Here is a 21,225-nt window from a genome sequence, read left to right as displayed (position 1 = left end):
AAATATGTGGGATGCTGATAAAGCAGTACTTTGAGAAAAGTTTATAGCACTAAACACCTGTGTTTAAAAAAAAAAAAAAGAAACAAGAAAGGTCTCAAGTCAATGACTTTGCTTTATACCTTTTTAAAAAAAAACCTAGAAAAAAAGGAGATCAAAACCCAAAGTAAGCAGAAGAAATGAGGTAATAAAGATCGAGTAGAAATCAATGAAACAGAAAACAAAAACAATAGAGCAAATCAATGAAACCAAAAGTTGGTTCCTTGAGAAAATTAATAAAATTGATATACCTCTAACCAGACTGATCAGAAAAAAAAAAATAGAACACAAACATCTAATACCAGGAATGAAAGAGGAACTATCACTACAGATACTATAGATACATAAAGAAAGAAAATATTATGCCTTTGACATCATAAATAAAATTTTAAAATTCCTTGAAAGATACAACCAAAGTTCACTCAAGAGGAAATGGATAACACAAATAGCCTTATATCTTATTAATGAAATGGAACGAAGCTTTACTAACTTTTTATGTTTTTAAGGAAGCTATGTTTGGGACCTAAGCCAAAAACAAAATTGCAAGAACATAAAATTTCAGTTAGAGTGTCATATTCAGGCAAAATGCTAAAAATCTCATGTCTGAGAAAGAAAAGGCAGTTTTAAAAGTAATAATAACTAAAACATAAAAACAAAAGTTTTAGACAGTAAAACACATATACAGTCTAGCTGAAAGTATAATCTGTTATAATATGACATGTATAATATACATTTCCAGTTTTCCTTCTGGATATCACCAATACCATATGTATTAAATATTACCAAAGAGGAGGTACCCTATAAAACAGAATCACTTCGATTTTATAAACTCTGAGAACCTATCTTAATATTTGACTTACATAAATTAAAAATGTTACCATGTTCAGATAACTGATCTTCTGAAATTTGCTTGGTTTAATGTAACCCACAACATACATGGGAAATAATGACACTATCTGAAATAATATAAAAAAGCAAAAGTGAAAAAATATAGAAAACTAACACTTTACTATTCACAGGCAAAATAAATATAACAGGAGGGCTACAGTTCTAATAATGGTAAGCAAAGGAATTTGAACCAACCTTCCCACTAAGAACTAGAATGGCTAGGAAAAATATAAATATATAAATAAAAATATTTTAAAAATATGTATAAAAGCCACAGATTATTAACAAAGCAAATGAGGAATTTAAAAGATAGATGGCAATCTATACCAATGAGCATGACATTTTGGGCCACTTTTCTCCCAGAGGTATCTGCCAATTTCAACAGAGGCAGATACCTGCCAGCTGAGAGGCAGTTGGGAGACCAACAAGCTAGGCAGGCATTTCAGCAGATTCAGCAGTCAGAGTGCACCAAGAAGGGTGCTTTAGTTTGGAGTTTCAAAAGGCCATACTATAATAGTGAACCAGAAATCAAGCAGCCCTGAGAAAGACTGAAACCCATCTGCGGATCATCTCAATCTGATTGTATGAAGGTGGTTCAAGATTTATTAGTGCTTTTTACTCGCCTCTCCAATTTTTCATGTATAATGTCCAGCACCAAATCAAAAATAACCCAGCATACATGGAGATAAGACACTATCACTAACACAATAGAAATAGATCCACAAAAGATTTAGATCAGGGATTAGCACATTTGTTATATAAAAGGCCAGATAATAAATATGTTATGCTTTGTTGGTCACACACAGTCTCTTGTATATTCTTTTTCTATTTTTGTTCTATAACCCTTTAAATATATAAAAACTATTCTTAGCTTGGAGATCACTCAAACACTTATCTGGCATAATCAGATATGTCTTTAGTTTTGCTTCAAATGTTCAAGGAAGTAACTGATAGGATTGAAAATTCCAGAGCACAGAAGTCATAAAAAAAAAATTGGGCCAGGCATGGTGGCTCACGCCTATAATCCCAGCATTTTGGGAGGCCAAGATAGGAGGACTGCTTGAACCCAGGAGTTCAAGAGCAGCCTGAGCAAGATGGTGATACCTCATCTCTACAAAAAATTAAAAAATTAGCCAGGTGTGGTGGCGCAATGAACTAATTTTAACCTTAATCTATGAAAAACACAATTAAGAATAAAATTTTAAAGTACTCCCAGAAAATAACAAATAACATTGAATTATTCCTCTGTAAGCATGAAATGCACACATACAAACAAAACAATATACATTAGTAAAGAAAAATAAAAGCCTAGTATATATGCAGAGAATGGCTAGAAAATCATCACAGCAATATCAAACTTACCCAATAGCTGCTGCTTCTTTTTTTTTTTTTTTTAACTGAGTCTCGCTCTGTCACCTAGGCTGGAGTGCAGTGGTGCGATCTTGGTTTACTGCAACCTCCGCCTCCCCCTGGGTTCAAGCAATTCTCTGCCTCAGCCTCCCGAGTAGCTGAGATTACAGGCACCCGCCACCATGCCCGGCTAATTTTTTTGTATTTTTAGTAAAGACAGGGTTTCACCATCTTGGCCAGGCTGGTCTTGAACTCCTGACCTTGTGATCCACCCGCCTCAGCCTCCCAAAGTGCAAGAATTACAGGCGTGAGCCATTGAGCCTGACCCCAAAGAGCTCCTTAGTTTCATCAGTACCACTGGATTAATAAATTTGCTTGCAATGAAGTGATGCTCGTTAAAAATCTATTCTACTCTGTTGGCATGTGCAAATAATGAAAACCATAGAAAAATGTCCGTGTTATAACCTGAAAGGGGACAACTTTCATGAAGTAAAACAGAGGGAATACTTTAAACATGCAGCACCAATTGAGCTGGGGTTATAATTTCGTTCTTTGTAGGCTATTGGCAGCATGAGACTTCTTGGCAGAATTTCTCACTTCCAATATAGAATATTATTATTATCATCAGTATTTGTTATGCAGGCAGGAGCTCTGATGGAAAATCTTAGTATCATGAAATTTCATCAAAATTCTCCATTTACTCTCTGCTTCCCCAATTCAGTTTCTTGGTACTAGTTATGTAGCTGCTTTAGAAACAGGATATGGGCTCAGCTCACTTAAGAAATGATGAGCTTTATGATTAAAGCTCACAGAAATGGTGCCAGGAAAAATTCTGCTCCACAGACAAAACAGCCAACATTTAGCTGGATTAGCAGCAGAACGTCCTGCTGTGAAGAGTAGGATTGGCCCTTAGCATACTGTGTAGCTTGGCACCCAGAATGATTCCCAGGACAAAAGGAAAATCTATAGGTAGATATATACAGATATTATCTCAAACACCAAAAATAACATTTGTGAATAAAAATAATAGAAAAACTCTTTCACATGTTGAGCCTTAAAATCTGTCAAACTAATCAATACAGTAAAAGAATGTGGAATTATATTATTTCATAAAAATCATACCTTTAAGTAAACTTTATTCCCTATTTTGAAAATCTTTTAGGGCATAAATGTAACCATATTTAAAAATTTCTATGGAAACAACCAAGTACATCTTGCATTCAATTTAATTAATATATGCAAAGGAATATAAATCATTCTATTACAAAGATACATGCACCCATGTGTTCACTGCAGCACCATTCATAATAGCAAAGACATGGAATTAACCCAAATGCCTATCAGTGATAGACTGGATAAAGAAAAAGTGGTACATATACACCATGGAATATTACACAGCCATAAAAAGGAATGAGATCAGGTCCTTTGCAGGGACATGGATGGAGCTGGAGGCCATTATCCTCAGCAACAGGAACAGAAAACCAAACACCACATGTTCTCACTTATAAGTGGTTGCTGAACAATGAGAATACATGGACACAGGGAGGGGAACAACACACACTGGGGCCTGTCGGGGGATGGGGTGGGGAGAACATTAGGAAAAATAGCTAATGCATGCTGGGCTTAATACCTAGGTGATGGGTTGATAGGTGCAAAAACCACCATGGCATACATTTACCTACATAACAAAGCTGTACATCCTGCACATGTACCCCAGAACTTAAAATAAAAATAAAAATTAATTTAAAAAATCATCTTACCTGTGTAAAAAGTATAAACTGAGCAAATTGCCAGGGAAGCATAAAAGCAACATTGGAAAGACAGAGTGCAATGAAGGGCCTTCTATCATTGCTCGAGGTCCTTAATGGAGAGAAGTGATACCAATAAGTTTCACCCTAAAAATAGTCTGTCACTGAAAAGAAAGACTACTTGCAAAATGATAAAATCTAAATTATTCCATTACCTTTACTATAATGCAACAAAATATAGTTAACTTTTTAAAGTATACTAAAAAGAAATTGCAATATTTCATGGCTTGCATGAAGCAATCAAAATTAGAGTTTTAAAAATAACATTGTACCAAAAAAGAGCCTGCATCGCCAAGTCAATCCTAAGCCAAAAGAACAAAGCTGGAGGCATCACGCTACCTGACTTCAAACTATATACAAGGCTACAGTAACCAAAACAGCATGGTACTGGTACCAAAACAGAGATATAGATCAATGGAACAGAACAGAGCCCTCAGAAATAACGCCACATATCTACAACTATCTGATCTTTGACAAACCTGAGAAAAACAAGCAATGGGGAAAGGATTCCCTATTTAATAAATGGTGCTGGGAAAACTGGCTAGCCATATGTACAAAGCTGAAACTGGATCCCTTCCTTACATCTTATACAAAAAGTAATTCAAGATGGATTAAAGACTTGAACATTAGACCCAAAACCATAAAAACCCTAGAAGAAAACCTAGGCATTACCATTCAGGACACAGGCATGGGCAAGGACTTCATGTCCAAAACACCAAAAGCAATGGCAACAAAAGACAAAATTGACAAATGGGATCCAATTAAACTAAAGAGCTTCTGCACAGCAAAAGAAACTACCATCAGAGTGAACAGGCAACCTACAAAATGGGAGAAAATTTTCGCAACCTACTCATCTGACAAATGGCTAATATCCAGAATCTACAATGAACTCAAACAAATTTACAAGAAAAAAACAAACAACCCCATCAAAAAGTGGGCGAAGGATATTAACAGACACTTCTCAAAAGAAGACATTTATGCAGCCAAAAAACACATGAAAAAATGCTCACCATCACTGGCCATCAGAGAAATGCAAATCAAAACCACAATGAGATACCATCTCACACCAGTTAGAATGGCAATCATTAAAAAGTCAGGAAACAACAGGTGCTGGAGAGGATGTGGAGAAATAGGAACACTTTTACACTGTTGGTGGGACTGTAAACTAGTTCAACCATTGTGGAAGTCAGTGTGGCGATTCCTCAGGGATCTAGAACTAGAAATACCATTTGACCCAGCCATCCCATTACTGGGTATATACCCAAAGGACTATAAATCATGCTGCTATAAAGACACATGCACACGTATGTTTACTGCGGCACTATTCACAATAGCAAAGACTTGGAACCAACCCAAATGTCCAACAATGATAGACTGGATTAAGAAAATGTGGCACATATACACCATGGAATACTATGCAGCCATAAAAAATGATGAGTTCATGTCCTTTGTAGGGACATGGATGAAAATGGAAATCATCATTCTCAATAAACTGTCGCAAGGACAAAAAACCAAACACCACATGTTCTCACTCATAGATAGGAATTGAACAATGAGAACACATGGACACAGGAAGGGGAACATCACACTCTGGGGACTGTTGTGGGGTGGGGGGAGTGGGGAGGGATAGCATTAGGAGATATACCTAATGCTACATGACGAGTTAATGGGTGCAGCACACCAGCATGGCACATGTATATATATGTAACTAACCTGCACATTGTGCACATGTACCCTAAAACTTAAAAGTATAATAATAATAAAAAAATAAAAAATAAAAATGTTACTGTTACATGAAAAAAAATAACATTGTAATTTACCATTAAATATTCTAAATACAAAAGCTCGTTTTCCTCTACATCTGCATGACATTAGAAATTTAATACTCCAGCAAGGAGGTCACAAAATAGGACACGGCGCTGCCCCTGCACACCTCAACATGCTTCTCGTGTATGTGTAGCAACAACTTTTATATACCACCACTTTTCTGTTTCAAAAAACATTGAAGAGAAATGTAAGTGCTGACAAAGTAATAAGTTAACAACTATGGGAAAAATTAAAGGAAAAAGAATCTTAAAAAATTAAAAAATCATTCTAGAATTCAGCTGAAGCATGTGGAAGTTTAAATTGTCCATTCTGCATTACTGAGATGTATTGGGAACCAATACCTTTTACCACAGAGAATTATAGTAACTTTTGGATAAGAAAAAAGAAACACAAACATTTTACCTAAATAATAAAACTGTAACTGCTCCTTTTATAAATGCTGTATTGGATTTTGATGAATCTTTGTATAATCGTATATAAATTTTCAAAAACAAAATTCTAAATGTTCATATTGTTTATTGTTATCATAAAATACTCATTATGTACTTTGTAATCTTACATTTTTCAAACAAAAATTAGTTCTGACTAAAATACAGAGTATAGCACATGCACTCAATGATACAACCCTAAATGTTCTCATTAAGACATTTTATTCCATGAAAGCCCTGACTGACCAGACTGATATCACCTCAAAAAAATAAAAATAACCCACCTTCCTAGGAATTAAACTGAGAATGAATAGCAAGGGGTGATGAAGAATGGTCAGCTTCCATCACCTAATCTTTGAGAGAAGGCAAAGTGTAGAGCAAAGATACAGAAATCTGAATGAGGAGGAGGTTCCTAAATCCAAATTCAACCCCAGAATATACTTGTCAGGTTGGTAAGAAATCAGAAGTTAGCCTGCTCCATTCTCAAGGTTTGTGCCACTCCAGTACACTACTATTTACCACTCCTCAATTAGCTTTATCTGAGTGCCACAAATATTTGCATGGACGTGTGCAGTGTTCTGTGGTTAAAGAGATAAATATGGCATGGTCCCTGTTTCCAGTGGTATTTTTAAATACATATAATTGGCTGGGCACAGTGGCTCACGCCTGTAATCCCAGCACTTTGGGAGGCCGAAGCGGGCGGATCACTTGAAGTCAGGAGTTCAAGACCAGCCTGGACAACATGGCAAAACCCTGCCTCTACCAAAAATACAAAAACTAGCTGGGGGTGGTGGTGTGCACCTGTAATCCCAGCTACTTGGGAGGCTGAGGCAGGAGAATCGCTTGAACCCGGGAAGCAGAGGTTGCAGTGAGCCGATCATGCCACTGCACTCCAGCCTGGGTGACAGAGCAAGACTTCATCTCCAAAGAAAGAAAGAAAGAAAAATTTGTGTATGTGTGGATGATTCATAAATTTACTGTTTTAAAAAACAAGGAAGAAAAACAAATGATTTTTATATAAGGCAGAATCTGCCAGGGACTAGTAGGTGAAGAATGGGGTCCTCTGGGAGTTTGGAGGAGATAGTGATCATTATTTCATTCAGTGAGAGTTCCCATTAGTATTCTATCAAATCTATTTCTCTGATAAGGCTATTTATACTATTCTACCACATAAGGTTTTTTTGGTTCATTTCTCAGACCTCTTATATATCTAAAATGCTTATAAATGTAATCCCTACAAAAAAAGTGTATCCAAAAAAAAAGTTTGAAATGAAACTGGTTGTCCTGTTAGAAACATTGGTTGTTCAGAAATGCTTCATAAATATGTGAATATATGTATTCTTTATCCATCTAACTCCGCATTTCCCAAATTCGTTTGCACACAGAACACTTTTTTCATGGCACATTCATCAAAACCACAGGTTAGAAAACAATGTCAGAGTACCTAAACCTTGAAGAGAAAATGTAATTGTTTCTCAAAAACTTCTGAATCTTGGCAAACTATATACAAACACATATCTTTTGGTTTATTAAAATATAATGTAGTTATCTAAAACCTGTAGCCTACACTCTTAAATGGAGAGCAATTTTTACGTAGCAATTTTGAATTATTTTCTTAACTCTATACTCAATTTACTTTTAAAATAACTAAAAAATGGTCAATTTGGTAACTGCAACTTCATAGGTTGAAGTATATATATATAATATATATATTTACATATTTTTTTTTAGAGGGAGTCTCGCTCTGTTGCCCACGCTGGAGTGTAGTGGCACAAATCTTGGCTCACTGCAACCTCTGCCTCCCAGGTTCAAGCAATTCTCCTGCCTCAGCCTCCCAAGTAGCTGGGATTACAGATGCACACCACCATGCCTGGCTAACTTTTGTATTTTAGTAGAGACAAGGTTTCACCATGTTGGCCAGGCTGGTCTCGAACTCCTGACCTCAAGTGATCCGCCCACCTCAGCCTCCCAAAGTGCTGAACTGAAGCATATTTTAAGACACTTAAATTATAATTTATTTGCCTTTGTTTTATAAATCGAAGTTACCTGAGAATCAAAGTTAAAATATACATCTGAAGTACAAGGAATGGATAGGAAAAACTTTCACGGAGAGGTGGTGTCCACATCACACGGGTGACCTGAAATCAACAAAATGCCCACTTTACATCATGTTTACTACAACAAACATATTTAAAAACCAGGGGTGAGTTTGTTTTAGTAATTTCAATACTAGGCTCACTAGATCCCATTTCTGAGTGTCTGGCATAGCTTCTCAGTTTTTGAAGCTCTCTTAACGCATGAGGCCATTAAGTAGAGAGCAATTAACTACCATGTCCAGAAACCAGCAACAGATATATCAGACCGAGCAAAATGAAACCCAAGGGACAAACAAGATTGTACGTATAAGAGTTGTGAGAATTCTGGGACTGACCAACTAGATCCATAGTCCAGCCCTGCAGTATGATCCTGGCATATGATCCTGGCATCCCAGGCTTTGGGATATATGCATGCCGAGACAAACACCTAAACAAATGTCACCTAGGTCATTCGCAAGCACCATGAGAGTTTCTACGTAACAAGTATGAACGAATATAAATACACACTTTGAATAGCTAAGATTGCCTCAGATTTTGTAAAATGTACCTTTAAAAAGGTTAAGTATATATTTTAAAAACAACTAGAAGTATTTGGGAACTACAAATGTGATGCATGTAACGAAAGTATTAAATTTTCATGCAAACTTTAAAATTACTTCTAAGACATATGGGTCAGAGTATTAGAAAAATTTTCCATCAAAAATTCTGAAATTCTAGAAAGAATGTGAACTCTTATTACTTTGCAAGAGTCTTAAAAGTTCTTGCTCCTCTTCCAAGATACCAAAATTGTAAATGTTGGGAGAGGAATTATGATACATAAAAGAAAGTCAGCTTATACCAACAGTTGTCTGGCACACTCAAAGAAAAAGCTTTGTCTTTAAATCAGCACATTGTTGAATGTCAATGCATTTGTTTGCTTTAAAATAATATATATGGCTTTTATGTATAATTTTTATGATTCCTTTATCTAACTGATTTTTAAAAATTAACCCAACAGCAATGGATAAAAGTACTTCTACCCCGGCCGGGCGTGGTGGCTCACACCTGTAATCCCCAGTACTTTGGGAGGCCAAGGCGGGTGGATCACGAGGTCAGGAGTTCGAGACCAGCCTGGCCAACATGGTGAAACCCCATCTCTACTAAAAACACAAAAATTTAGCTGAGCATGGTGGCACATGCCTGTAATCCCAGCTACTCAGGAGGCTGAGGCAGGAGAACTGCTTGAACCCGGGAGGCAGAGGTTGCAGTGAGCCAAGATCACGCCACGGCACTCCAGCCTGGGCGGCAGAGCAAGACTCCATCTTGAAAAAAAAAATACTTCTACCCTATGAAACCTGTGTCATAACATATTAAATATTTTGCTCCCAAGAGCTAGGAGTCAGAATCTCTCTCTTTTTCATTGCCATATCCTCAGCATCTAACAGAGTATGGACATGGTATATACCAATATTTTGTTGAATGTATCCATCATATTTGAAATAAGCTTCTATGAGCTCTTTTTTAGGTGGACTATGTTTCATTGGGCTGAATTAGCAAGTTAATGTCTATTTTGAATTCAGCATTTTGCATTACTGAACAGACAGCATGATGTAACAGAAAGAAGTGAGGGAGCAGGTGGCAGTGTCTTAACTGTGTCCCTGCTGTCAGGCCTCAGGCCTCTTTCATTGTTGTTAAGGGGAGTGCAATGCATACAAAGTTTCAGTTAGGCAAGATAAATAAGTTCTAGAGATCTGCTATACAACATTGTGTTAACACTGTATTGTACACTTACAAATCTGTTAAGAGGGCAGATCTCATGTTACTTATTCTTACCACAATAAAAAAGTTGAATATATATGTTATACATATAAAATATATAAAAGTTTTTATAAAATATAATTATAATTTTATAATTAATAAAATATAAATTAATATATATGTGAGGTTTTAGAGGCAGACAGACATAGAATGGGAAATCCAGCTTCATCATGTAGTAAATGTGGAATGTGGATAAGTAACTTAATTTTCTCTAAATTTAAATTTCATAACTTGTATGGTGAGGCTACCACCACCCACAAAAAAAGTTTAGTGGGAATAAATCAGATAATGTGCATGACGTGATTCAACTCAACAAGTACAGTATTTCCTTTTCTCTACAGAATATATGTATATGTATATATTTACTAAAAATAAGGCAAGAGATTTCATGTTTGAAATTCTAGCTATTTAAACATTTTGATCAGCATGATTAAAATATCAACTTATAACACGAGGGTCTTTAAAATATTGTGAAGTCATAAGTAGTATACAATTATATATTGTTTCAATGAGTATATTTCTTTGTTCCTCTATAACCCCTTCTATTTCTTAAAAATTGCTTTCTAGAAAACAAACCTCTCCATGGTTGAAAAAGCAGCACAGTACTGTAATAAGACCTCCTAGTTGAGTCCCACTGTAAAAAATAATAACAGAGTATACAATCAAAATTCATGTAAAATAGTGAGTTTTTCACAAAATTACCTCAGAATTTTAAACCATAGTTTAAATCATATTTAAAACATAATAGTACTAAACCATACCCATGTGGTTGATGTTTAAATCCTGAATGTACAATCCTAAAAAGTGTACATATAAATTAATCTCAATTTTATAATTTATCATAGCTAAAATACTTTCTAAATAAAATACATAAGGTGTGAACATAAATTTTTTTTGAGATGGGGTCTTGCTCTGTCGCCCAGGATGGAGTGCAGTGGCGAAATCTCGACTCACTGCAACCTCCGCCTCCTGGGTTCCAAAGATTCTCCTGCCTCAGGTTCCCGAGGAGCTGGGATTACAGGCGTGTGCCACTATGCCCGGCTAATTTTTTTACTTTTAGTAGAGATGGGGATTCACCATGTTGGCCAAACTGGTCTCAAACTCCTGACCCCGTGATCCACTCACCTCGGCCTCCCAAAGTGCTGGGATTACAGGCGTGAGCCACCGCGCCCCACCGCATAAAGTAATTTTTAAGAAACAGGCTAGCACTTTAGAGTCTAGATCACATCCTTTGAATAACCTGAATAAAGGCAACTTTTTATTTTTGAAATTGGATTTAAGGGATTGAGAGATGAAGACAAGATTCAAACAGTTTCATGTAGCATTAACTTAGAACTGTCTAAACTACTGCAAATATTCTTTACTTGAGTCCCAGAGAAGCAATAATGCAGAATACAAAAATCAGATGAAAGATAAAAACCATTTCTTTTGTTGTTGTCTTTTTGTTTTTTTGTTTGTTTGAGAAGGAGTCTCGCTCTGTCACGCAGGCTGGAGTGCAGTGGAGCGATCTCGGCTCACTGCAACCTCTGCCTCCCCAGTTCAAGCCGATTCTTCTGCCTCAGCCTCCCGAGTAGCTGGGATTACAGGCGCCTGCCACCATGCCCGGCTAATTTTTTTTTTTGTATTTTTACTAGAGATGGGGTTTCACCATGTTAGCCAGGATGGTCTCGATCTCCTGACCTCATGATCCGCCCGCCTCGGCCTCCCAAAGTGCTTGGATTACAGGCGTGAGCCACTGTGCCTGGCCCAAAAACACAACTTTTTAAAAAAAAATAGAACATTTTTAAACCTGCCTAAACAATCTCAAAGCAATCCTTTTCCCTCAAAGTACTTTAATGAGCTTATATTTTTCTACACGGCATATAGAAAAGTGCATAAAATTTCTAGATTATAGAACTACTGTAAAGGGAACGTCCATGTAGTCACCATATAATTAACTGAAATAGAGAAATGATTATACTCAGTCTTCACTTGCCAGCCTCCAAGATAAGAATCAGCTACTGACCTGATTTTTGAGATTATCAACATAACTCTTTCTATACACATATCAAACTATGATTTACTTTAATCTGTTTTTAAACAACATACAAATGGAAGAATGCAGTATTTTTTTAAATTTTGTACCTGGATTCACTCATTCAAAATTATATTTGTAAGATTCAACCATGTTGTGTGTAGCTGCATAGTTCATTCATTCTCATTATTGTATACTGTTCCACCATGTTAATAAACCAAAATGTATTCATTTCTCTGTTAATGGATATTTGGGTTCTTTCCAGTTTGAAGCTATTGCAAATAATGCTACCATATTATTATATGTACTTCCTGGTACACATGTGCAATACTTTTTTGGGAATATATATGTTAAATCAGAATTGCTGAGTTATAAGGTATCTATACCTTCAACTTTACCAGATAATATACACTGTTTACCAAAATAGTTGTACCAATTTATATGTCCACCTGTGGTGGATGAAAGCTCCTTTATCAATCTATTAGATGTGAGTTGGTATTTCACTGTGGTTTGAATTTATATTTTCTTTATGACAAATGATGGTGGTCAACTTTACATATGTTTATTGACCATTTGGTATTCTTCTGGGAAATATCAGTTCATAAACATTTTGTCCATTTTTCTATCAAGTTGTCTTTCTTCTTTGTCTTTATCTTCCCACTCTAATATAAACTTCACAAGGACAGAGACTTCTCTTCTGTATTCCAAGCACCTAGAACAGTGCTCCTGGTCACAACAGGCTTTCAATAAATATTTATCAAATTAATGAATGGAATTTCTGGATAGTAGGTGGGGCATACACTTTGTAAATATCTTCACTCACTTTCAGGTTTTTTTAATCCTACAGTTCTTTTGAAGTAAAATTGACAAACTCATCAAATTTATCAGTTTCTCTTCATGGCTGGATTTTTGTATCTTGTTTATCATTTCTTATTCCAAGTGATTTTTCTATATTATATGCTGAACACTTTTATAAGTCTGTCTTTCATATTTAAGTGTTTAATCCAGCTTGGAGTATTATTTATATAGTTCCAAGTTCTCTTTGTTCCATATGATCTCCCAATCATTCCACGACTATTTTTTAAAATGCCTGTCCTTACCCACCAATCTGCAATACCCGCTCTTCCATATATCAAATGCCTTTAAATGTACATTTCTGCTTCTGGGCTGCACTCTATTTCGGTTATCTATTTGTCTATTCCTGTGCCAATATCACAGCATCTTTTTACATTAGCTTTATAATATAGCAACAGTTGATAGTGCAAATCCTCCTTTTTCAAGAATACCTTGACTGTATTTGGCCCTTTGCATTTCTGAGTAACTTTTAAATCAGCTCATCAAAGTCAACAAAAAATATGTTGGAATTTTGACTGGTAGAGCATTGAATTCACAAATCTTTTTAATATCAAGTCTTCAATCAATCAATGTGGAATATCTCTCCACTTAGATTTTCCTAGACATATCTCAGGAATGTTTTAATCATTTTCCCATAGCTGTCATATATATTTTTTGTTGGATTTATTCTGAGGAACGTCATGCTTTTAATGCTATTCTAAACAGCATCCTTTCAAAATTTCATTTTCTATTTGACCCTAAAGTATAAAATTTATAATTTTGAATTTTAATATTAACGTTTACATCTAGTAACATTGTATATTTTATTGCAAATATTGTGTCCATAAACTTGTAAAATTTTTCTAGATATACGATGTAATCTACTTTTAAGAACACATTTCTTTTTTTTCAAGTTTTCCAATCCTTACACTTATTACTAATTTTCTTTTTACGTACCATGCTGGATAGTATCCCTGGTACAACACTGACTATGTCACTAGTTTTCATTGATTCTATGCTAGTCTTTTTTATGCTGAAAACTTCCTAAAACAAAGAGTGTGTATATTTACTAATCTCTATATTGACATAAGCCCTATGAAAACTCAACAAATATTTGTTGAAAGAGTAAAGCTATTAATTTTAATTTTAATTTTAAATGTTTTACACGACAAGAATAACATTGTAAAGAAATCTGATGATTCAGCTAGGAATATGTTCCACTGAAAGAAACAGAAAACCTAACAAAAGTAGCTTACACAATATGGATGTTGTTTACTATATCATTCAACAAGAAAATGAAAGATAAGTACCTGTTGGCATTGGTTCAGCAGCAGAAGGATGGTAGGCCAGATATATCTGCTATTTTTATGGCCTTTCCCTTATGGTCACAAGATGACCACTACAGCTCTGGGCATGACATCCTAGTGTAATAAAAGCAGGAAGAAACAGAGAAGGGGCAGCTAAGTCTGTCCTTTGTGAGAAAGGCAGATACTTTCCTAGATGTAACCAAAACTGACTTCACTTTAGTTTTCATTGACAAAAACTCGCTGATTTGGCTATCTCAGGGAGCAATTAAGTGTGGGAGCAAAACACATGACCGTTGAAATTAATTTCAACTTATCACCTGAGACCGGTCTCACTGCTTCTTCATCGTGGTACTCTTATCAACATAGGCAGGCTAGTAAATGTAAGTGCCTGCCACATGTGATACAGTTTTTCCTACTGCTTTCTTAATTTCATCCTTAGAGAATACAATTAGAAATAAGCTGCTGTTACTGCTAACCAAAGATCTCCTCCAATGTTTTATTAATTTTACACATGAACTAGGAGATATTCCATTAAAGCCTTTGTTAGGAAATCTTAATTAGTCAAAAAAAATCCTTAAGGGATAAAAGGGATGCCTTTGAGATAGAATTTTAGTGACATCTCCAGTTGCTGGTTACATGATATTGGTTAAGCTTCTGAAAAAATCAAATAAATCCACAAACTTTCCTGATATGAATCTAATCTCGTTAATTTTCCTTTTCATTCAATCAAAAAATATCAGCCAGTCTGTATAAGCCCACTGAAAGGTCTCTTAATTCAGTAGTAGTTTTACCTCAGGTATGCTCCATACACGAAGAACAATCCCATCATTAGTCCATTTAAAATAAAGACTACACCAACATAAAAGCAAGCAGGATCTCCCAATCCTTTGAAAAGATACAGATAATCAGTGTTTAATGAATATATGACTCAAAAGCAATTGGGCATAATTATCTCAGTGCTTTGCAATCAAGAGCTTATGAATTTGCTGAAAGCATTTGCTTTCCAGATTGCCGCTGTGTTTAATTCTTTACCCTTATAAGAGTTTGTGTGTGTGTGTGTGTGTATGCAAACACATATATGTATGTGTGTATATATGTGTGTATGCAAACACATATATGTATGTGTGTATATATGTGTGTATATATACACACACACATATGTAAGCTCACCCTTAATGAGGTATTATATAGTTACACTTTATACTTTTTATAATTGCATTTGTATTTTCATCTAATGAATTACTATTATACTGTAATGATTTGTTGGGGATTCACATTTATTTAGGTGATGCTGCTAGTGTTCAGTGTCTGGAACTGTCTGTAGAACCACTTAATGAATACAAAAGAAAATCCATTGCATTATTTTTATCTTTTGCTAGGCTCTAGGAAGAGTTAAGATATGGTTTTGACTTCAGGGTACAGCTTTAGTCTATAGGAAATGATCCAGTCATTTGATCCATTATTATGTATAGCTAGAATCTTAGTATATTCCATATAGAAGATCGTGCATGTGTGTGGCAATATGTAATTTACAATCATCCCACATTTTTCTCAGAACAAGTTTATGATATTAGCTGATATAAAAATACTTTTCTTATGATTAAGAAAACAGAACATAGAATATTCAACTTGTCAAAGGTTATTTCACTTTAACTGGCTGCAGCCAAGGTCTGAAGGCTGGCCTTCTGATTCCCCCTGCCTCTCTGGTCACTCCTTTCAATCAGTTCCAGTAATTTCTCTTGTTTTATGTACCACTCTTTAATACTGGACCACCTTAGGCTCTGTCATATGCTCCCTTCATTTCTCCATCTGCACATTCTCCATAAAGAAATTCTTCCACATCCATGGCTCCAATGATCTATATACAGATGACTCCAACTCTACATTTAATCCAGAACTTTCTCCTTATTCTTATACCCAGATAGCCACTTGATGTCCCCACTCTGAGGTCTCTCGATACCTCAAATTCATGCATACACAATGAAACATAACAATACAAACCTGCTGCTGTTCAAATGTTTCCTACCATTCAAAGGAGCTCAGTTACTTAAGCTAGAAACCAAACTGTTTCACATGATTCTTCACTCACCTTCCCCTCTCTTACCAAACAATTACCAAGTCTTGTCCATTCTACTTCCAAAATCTCTCTCAAACCCACATTATCCACATTATCTTTCCTGCATATCCACATTATCTTTCCTGCAATCACTTGCTGAGAATATAATAGTCTCCTACCTGGCCTCCCTGAACCTATTTTTGTCCCTTTACTAATATTCTTTCCATACCATTGATTAAATAATGTTTTAAAATGAAACTCTTGTTAAAATTCTTCAATGGATAAAGTATAAAATCCTTCACCAGTGCACGCCTTTCATGATCTGATCCTTGCTTATATTCCCAGCACTATTTCACATCATTTTTCTTCTCCATCGCTTCCAGCAATTCTAGCCTTCTTTCAGTTCTCTCTTGCTTCAGGATATTTGAATATGTTATTCCCTATTCTTAAAATACTTATCCTCTTACTCCTAATGTCGGTAATCTTATTTTCTTATTTGTAGTATCCCTCACAGTTGTAACTGCTAACAGCCCCCTTACAGCATAAACTCTATGAGGGTAAGGCCCCATGTCTAGCTGGTTCATCTCTGTGTCCCAAGTGCCAAACACTAACTTATCACTTATTGGGAATGTAATTAATACCATATTTAGGTGATCATTTTCACCACTCAGACAGGGTCACACCTTCTAGCTGATTGAATCATTGCAAAGTATCTCATTTTATGAGGCATTTTCTCCAATCCTTTACATCGTACACAAAAAAGTATAATTGCCCCTCAAACATCCTCATCAATTCTATTTTTACTGAGGGAATCAGTAAAAAGCGTAAGGAAAAGAGATTTAGTTTATATTCCAAGAGTTGAATGTTGTTACAAACAAGTCTAAAAATTTATTCATAAAATATAATAAGTCATGTTGTTAAGAATTTGAAGAAATGCAGAAAAAACAACAGTGTTAGTGTTATAAAAAGAGATACATGTGGCTCTCAACAAGAGTCTCAAGGGACAGCACCATATTTGAATTAAAAAAGTGCTGAAATGCAAACATCTTAAATGGAAGTGACCACTATGTATCCTGGAAAGCTGTTGGATAACTCCAAAAGTGGTTCTTTGACAAAGAAACCAATGTAGAAGATAAATAGGAAGAGTTTTATTAATACTACTCATGGACTATGAGCATATATGAAAAAGTAATGTTTCTAAATCAATCTATTATTGCATATCCGATTTTTAAATATGTATGCATAACTAAATTTATACATTAGCTATTACAAATAGATATTTGACTGTTTAATCTATCCTCAAAATTTATATATTGAAGCTACCCCAAAAAACATCTTTCTGTATCTTCGCATTCTGAAATAGAAGACTAACTTATAGTCAAGATTGCCTTACAATGGGATATGTTAATACTCAAATTCCAAAATTTATACTCAAATTTGTAAGTACACAGCCTTCTCAGAAAACCACTTTAAAATGTAAAATACTCATTGAGGTGAGCCAGTTCTAATTTTTTTAAATCAACAACAGTATTTTACAATAATTCTTAAAAGTGAATCATAATATTATTAAATGTTTATGAATGTTTACAAATGACAGCATTTTTGGAAGAAACATGCCTTCACAGCTTTGAACTTCATTAAGAGGTTCTATTCTGGTGACATTCCAGCAGGTCTTAGTTTCTAGTCCAAATAAATTCATTATTCCCATGGATGTGTGATACCAGGAGGCTATGATTACGTTTAAAAAGATAAAAACAAAGAGATAATGGAGGAAAATATATTCTCTTTATAATAATAATCTTTCCAAAATACCATTTTGTGATGGTTGCCTTAGACATTATAAATTCTGACAAATTTATTTACATCATTTCACTTAGGAATCAGTCACTTCAAAATTATACATTATGCCTCTATATAGAAAAATATTATATATGTGATAACCAATTCTGTAATATAAATAATAGTAAGTCAATATAAAAGTATATAATTAAAATATGGTGATTAATAGAAAAATACAAAGATTTATAGAAACATTTCATAATTCACTTCATTTAGATCCTTGAATTTATTCCTTCATAAAATATATAAAATATATTATAAAAACTGGAACAGAATGGAATAATAGCACCTGTACTCATTACAATTTTAACCAAGCAGAAGATTTAATTGACCAATTGTTTCCAAACTGCAAGCTATTTTTAAAAGTTCAAAGACAAAGAAAAAATAACAACAGAAAAAAATTTCCAACAGAATGTTCATGTCTCAGAGGTTTTTTAAAAATAACACTATACATTCTGGGAAACTAATGTGAAATCACTGGGGGGAAAATGTCAAAAAATAAAGAGTTGAAAAGAGAAAGCAAGCACCTCTTAGAGCTAACCATTTTTAATATTTTGGTGATTAGTGCGGTGGCTCACGCCTGTAATCCCAGCACTTTGGGAGGCCAAGGCGGGCGGATCATGAGGTCAGGAGTTCGAGACCAGCCTGGCCAACATAGTGAAACCCCATCTCTACTAAAAATACAAAAATTAGCTGGGCGTGGTGGCAGGCGCCTGTGATGCCAGCTACTCAGGAGGTTGAGGCAGGAGAATCACTTGAAATCGGAAGGCAGAGGCTGGAAATCGGAAGGCAGAGGCTGCAGTGAGCCAAGATCACAGGACTGCACTCTGGCTGGGCGACAAGAGCGAAACTCCATCTCAAAAAAAAAAGTTGGTGATTATCTTTCCAGTCCTCCCCCTAGGCATTTAAAGCATGAAATTAGAGTTACTCAATACTACCTAATGAGATCATATTATCAATGTTAATGTAATATACATCACTAAACATCAGAAACATCTTTCCTCGTCTCAGAAGTGTAGTTTTATTATGCAGGTTGACATAGTAGGAAAAGCATAGCTTTGATGTCAGAATTGAACTCAAACTCTGACTCTACAAGTTATAGTTTCCATGGTCTCAAGTAATCCTTCAACGGCTGTCAATCACTTCACCTCTCAAATAAGTTTAATAACAACCATTCTACAAGAGAAGTGAGATAAGCGCTCACATATACAGTCGTATATGTCCTGTATGTCCTAAGTATAGTGCTGGCATATAGTATGCAGTGAATGCTTTTACCTTTTTAAAACATTCTGTTCTAAACTTACATTTTCATTTGTAAATGAGAAATTAATCCCCTGTGAAATTAATCTCGCAGGGGGAGCGAAGCGACGGTTGCCGGGAAGCGCGGGCCACTCCTCCCTCCCTCCCTCCCTCCCATTCTTCGTCCTCCCCTCGCGCGCCACCCGTTTTTCCTCTTTCTCCGTTAATAACGGCTGGGTGGCTGGGGGAGGAGGGAAGGTGGCTCCGGCGGAGTCTGGGCGGGCGCCTCCCACTCAGCCGCCAGTCGCCGTGGGAGCCGGAGGATGGCGGCGGTAGCAGCGGCCGCTGGAGAGGAGGCGGTGCGGCGGCCCGGGGCGCCAAGCGCGGCGGCAGAAAGCGGCAGCGGCCCGTCATGGCGCACCAGAGCCGAAACCAGCGGCAGTCGCACCGCCACCTGAGTCGCCCCTTCCTGCTGGAGCCAGCGAGGGGTGCCTGCAGCCGGGACACCTTCCTCTCCGCGTCTCCTCGTCTCCCGCGCCCGCGTCAGGCCGCCAGCCTTGCCCACCGCCCCGAGAAAAGCTCGCCGGGCGGCGGCCCTGGACGTGCGGGGGCCGCTCTGGGCCGGCCGCGGCGCCTCGGCCCTGCCCTCTAGCTCCCGCGTTCGCTTCTGCCCTCTTGGCTCTCGGGGCACAGCGCGCGGCCCGGTCCGGAGCAGGGCGGACATGAACGCCAAGCAGAGCGGCCTGGCCGCCGCTAACGGCGCACGCGCGCGTACTCAGCTCGGATCTACCTTCCAGTAGCAGCGGAGTGGCCAATGGGACCGGGACCAGGGCCGGGGGCTGGGGGCCGCCGCCGCGGGGAGGTTCCCGGCCCAGGTGCCCAGCGTTCACCAGCCCCGCGGCGCCGCGGCGGCCCCGCAGCTGTTTCCTCGGGGGGGCGTGGCGTCGGGGGCCCGCGGGGCGCAGTCCTCCTTCAGCATCCCGAACAGCAGCAGCGGCCCGTAGGACTCGCAGGACTCGGTGCACAGCAGCCCTGAGGATGGCGGCGGCGGCGGCCGGTACCCCCGGCGGGCCGCGCCTGGTGATCGGCTCCTTACCAGCTCACCTCTCACCGCGCATGTTTGGAGGTACGGACCCCTCTCCACGCGCCCGCGCTCGGTCCTCCCGCGGCTGCACGTGGGCCGTGGCCGCCGGCTATTTTTACCCTTCTTCTTTTCTCCTTCGGCCGGGGCGCGGGGGGCTGCTTCCCGGCCCAGCCCGCGCCGGTCTCCATCCTGGGAAGAAACCCGGCACGTAACACCTGCGGTGTCGCTGCCGCGTAGACACGTGGTTTTGTTTTTAAACATCGTGAGCACTCACACCTCAGCGGGTACTCAGTAGAGATAGTCTATTTTCCAGTGAGTTGACTGGAGCAAATGTTGTTTTACAGCAAACCCACGAAACAGCCCTTGTGGTTGTGGGTTTTAGTACCAGGAAGTCAGGAGGAGACGGTTCCTAAGTGTAGTTCTATCTGGGGACTCGAGTGGGGAACAATTTTTAAAAGCCAAAAGTCAAAGGGTCTCAAATGAACTCTGAGTTACCATCTTTGGACCGACTTTTAATATAAAGCTGTAATCCTTAAATCTGTGTCAGTAGTCCCACCTACTATGTCACTTTAATTGCATGAATGCGTTAATGAAAAGTTTGTTTTCAAACCTCACTGAACTG

At 37.5% G+C, this 21,225-nt stretch overlaps 1 protein-coding gene across 1 annotated transcript in view; it reads right to left on the bottom strand.

Annotated features, from left to right (window-relative positions):
* The window catches only part of LOC115935345 (probable C-mannosyltransferase DPY19L2), a 55,976-nt gene extending 35,112 nt beyond the window's left edge, over positions 1 to 20,864 (bottom strand). The window contains 5 exon segments of the mRNA XM_063708049.1: positions 4,035 to 4,134; positions 8,384 to 8,475; positions 10,807 to 10,864; positions 20,310 to 20,489; positions 20,581 to 20,864. Of these exon segments, the coding sequence (XP_063564119.1) occupies positions 4,035 to 4,134; positions 8,384 to 8,475; positions 10,807 to 10,864; positions 20,310 to 20,489; positions 20,581 to 20,864 (714 nt within the window).
* Between the last annotated feature and the right edge of the window lie 361 nt (positions 20,865 to 21,225).

Source organism: Gorilla gorilla, chromosome 6, assembly GCF_029281585.2.
Source record: "Gorilla gorilla gorilla isolate KB3781 chromosome 6, NHGRI_mGorGor1-v2.1_pri, whole genome shotgun sequence".
NCBI classification, from domain to species: domain Eukaryota; kingdom Metazoa; phylum Chordata; class Mammalia; order Primates; family Hominidae; genus Gorilla; species Gorilla gorilla.
This window is presented reverse-complemented; position numbering and strand designations above follow the sequence as displayed.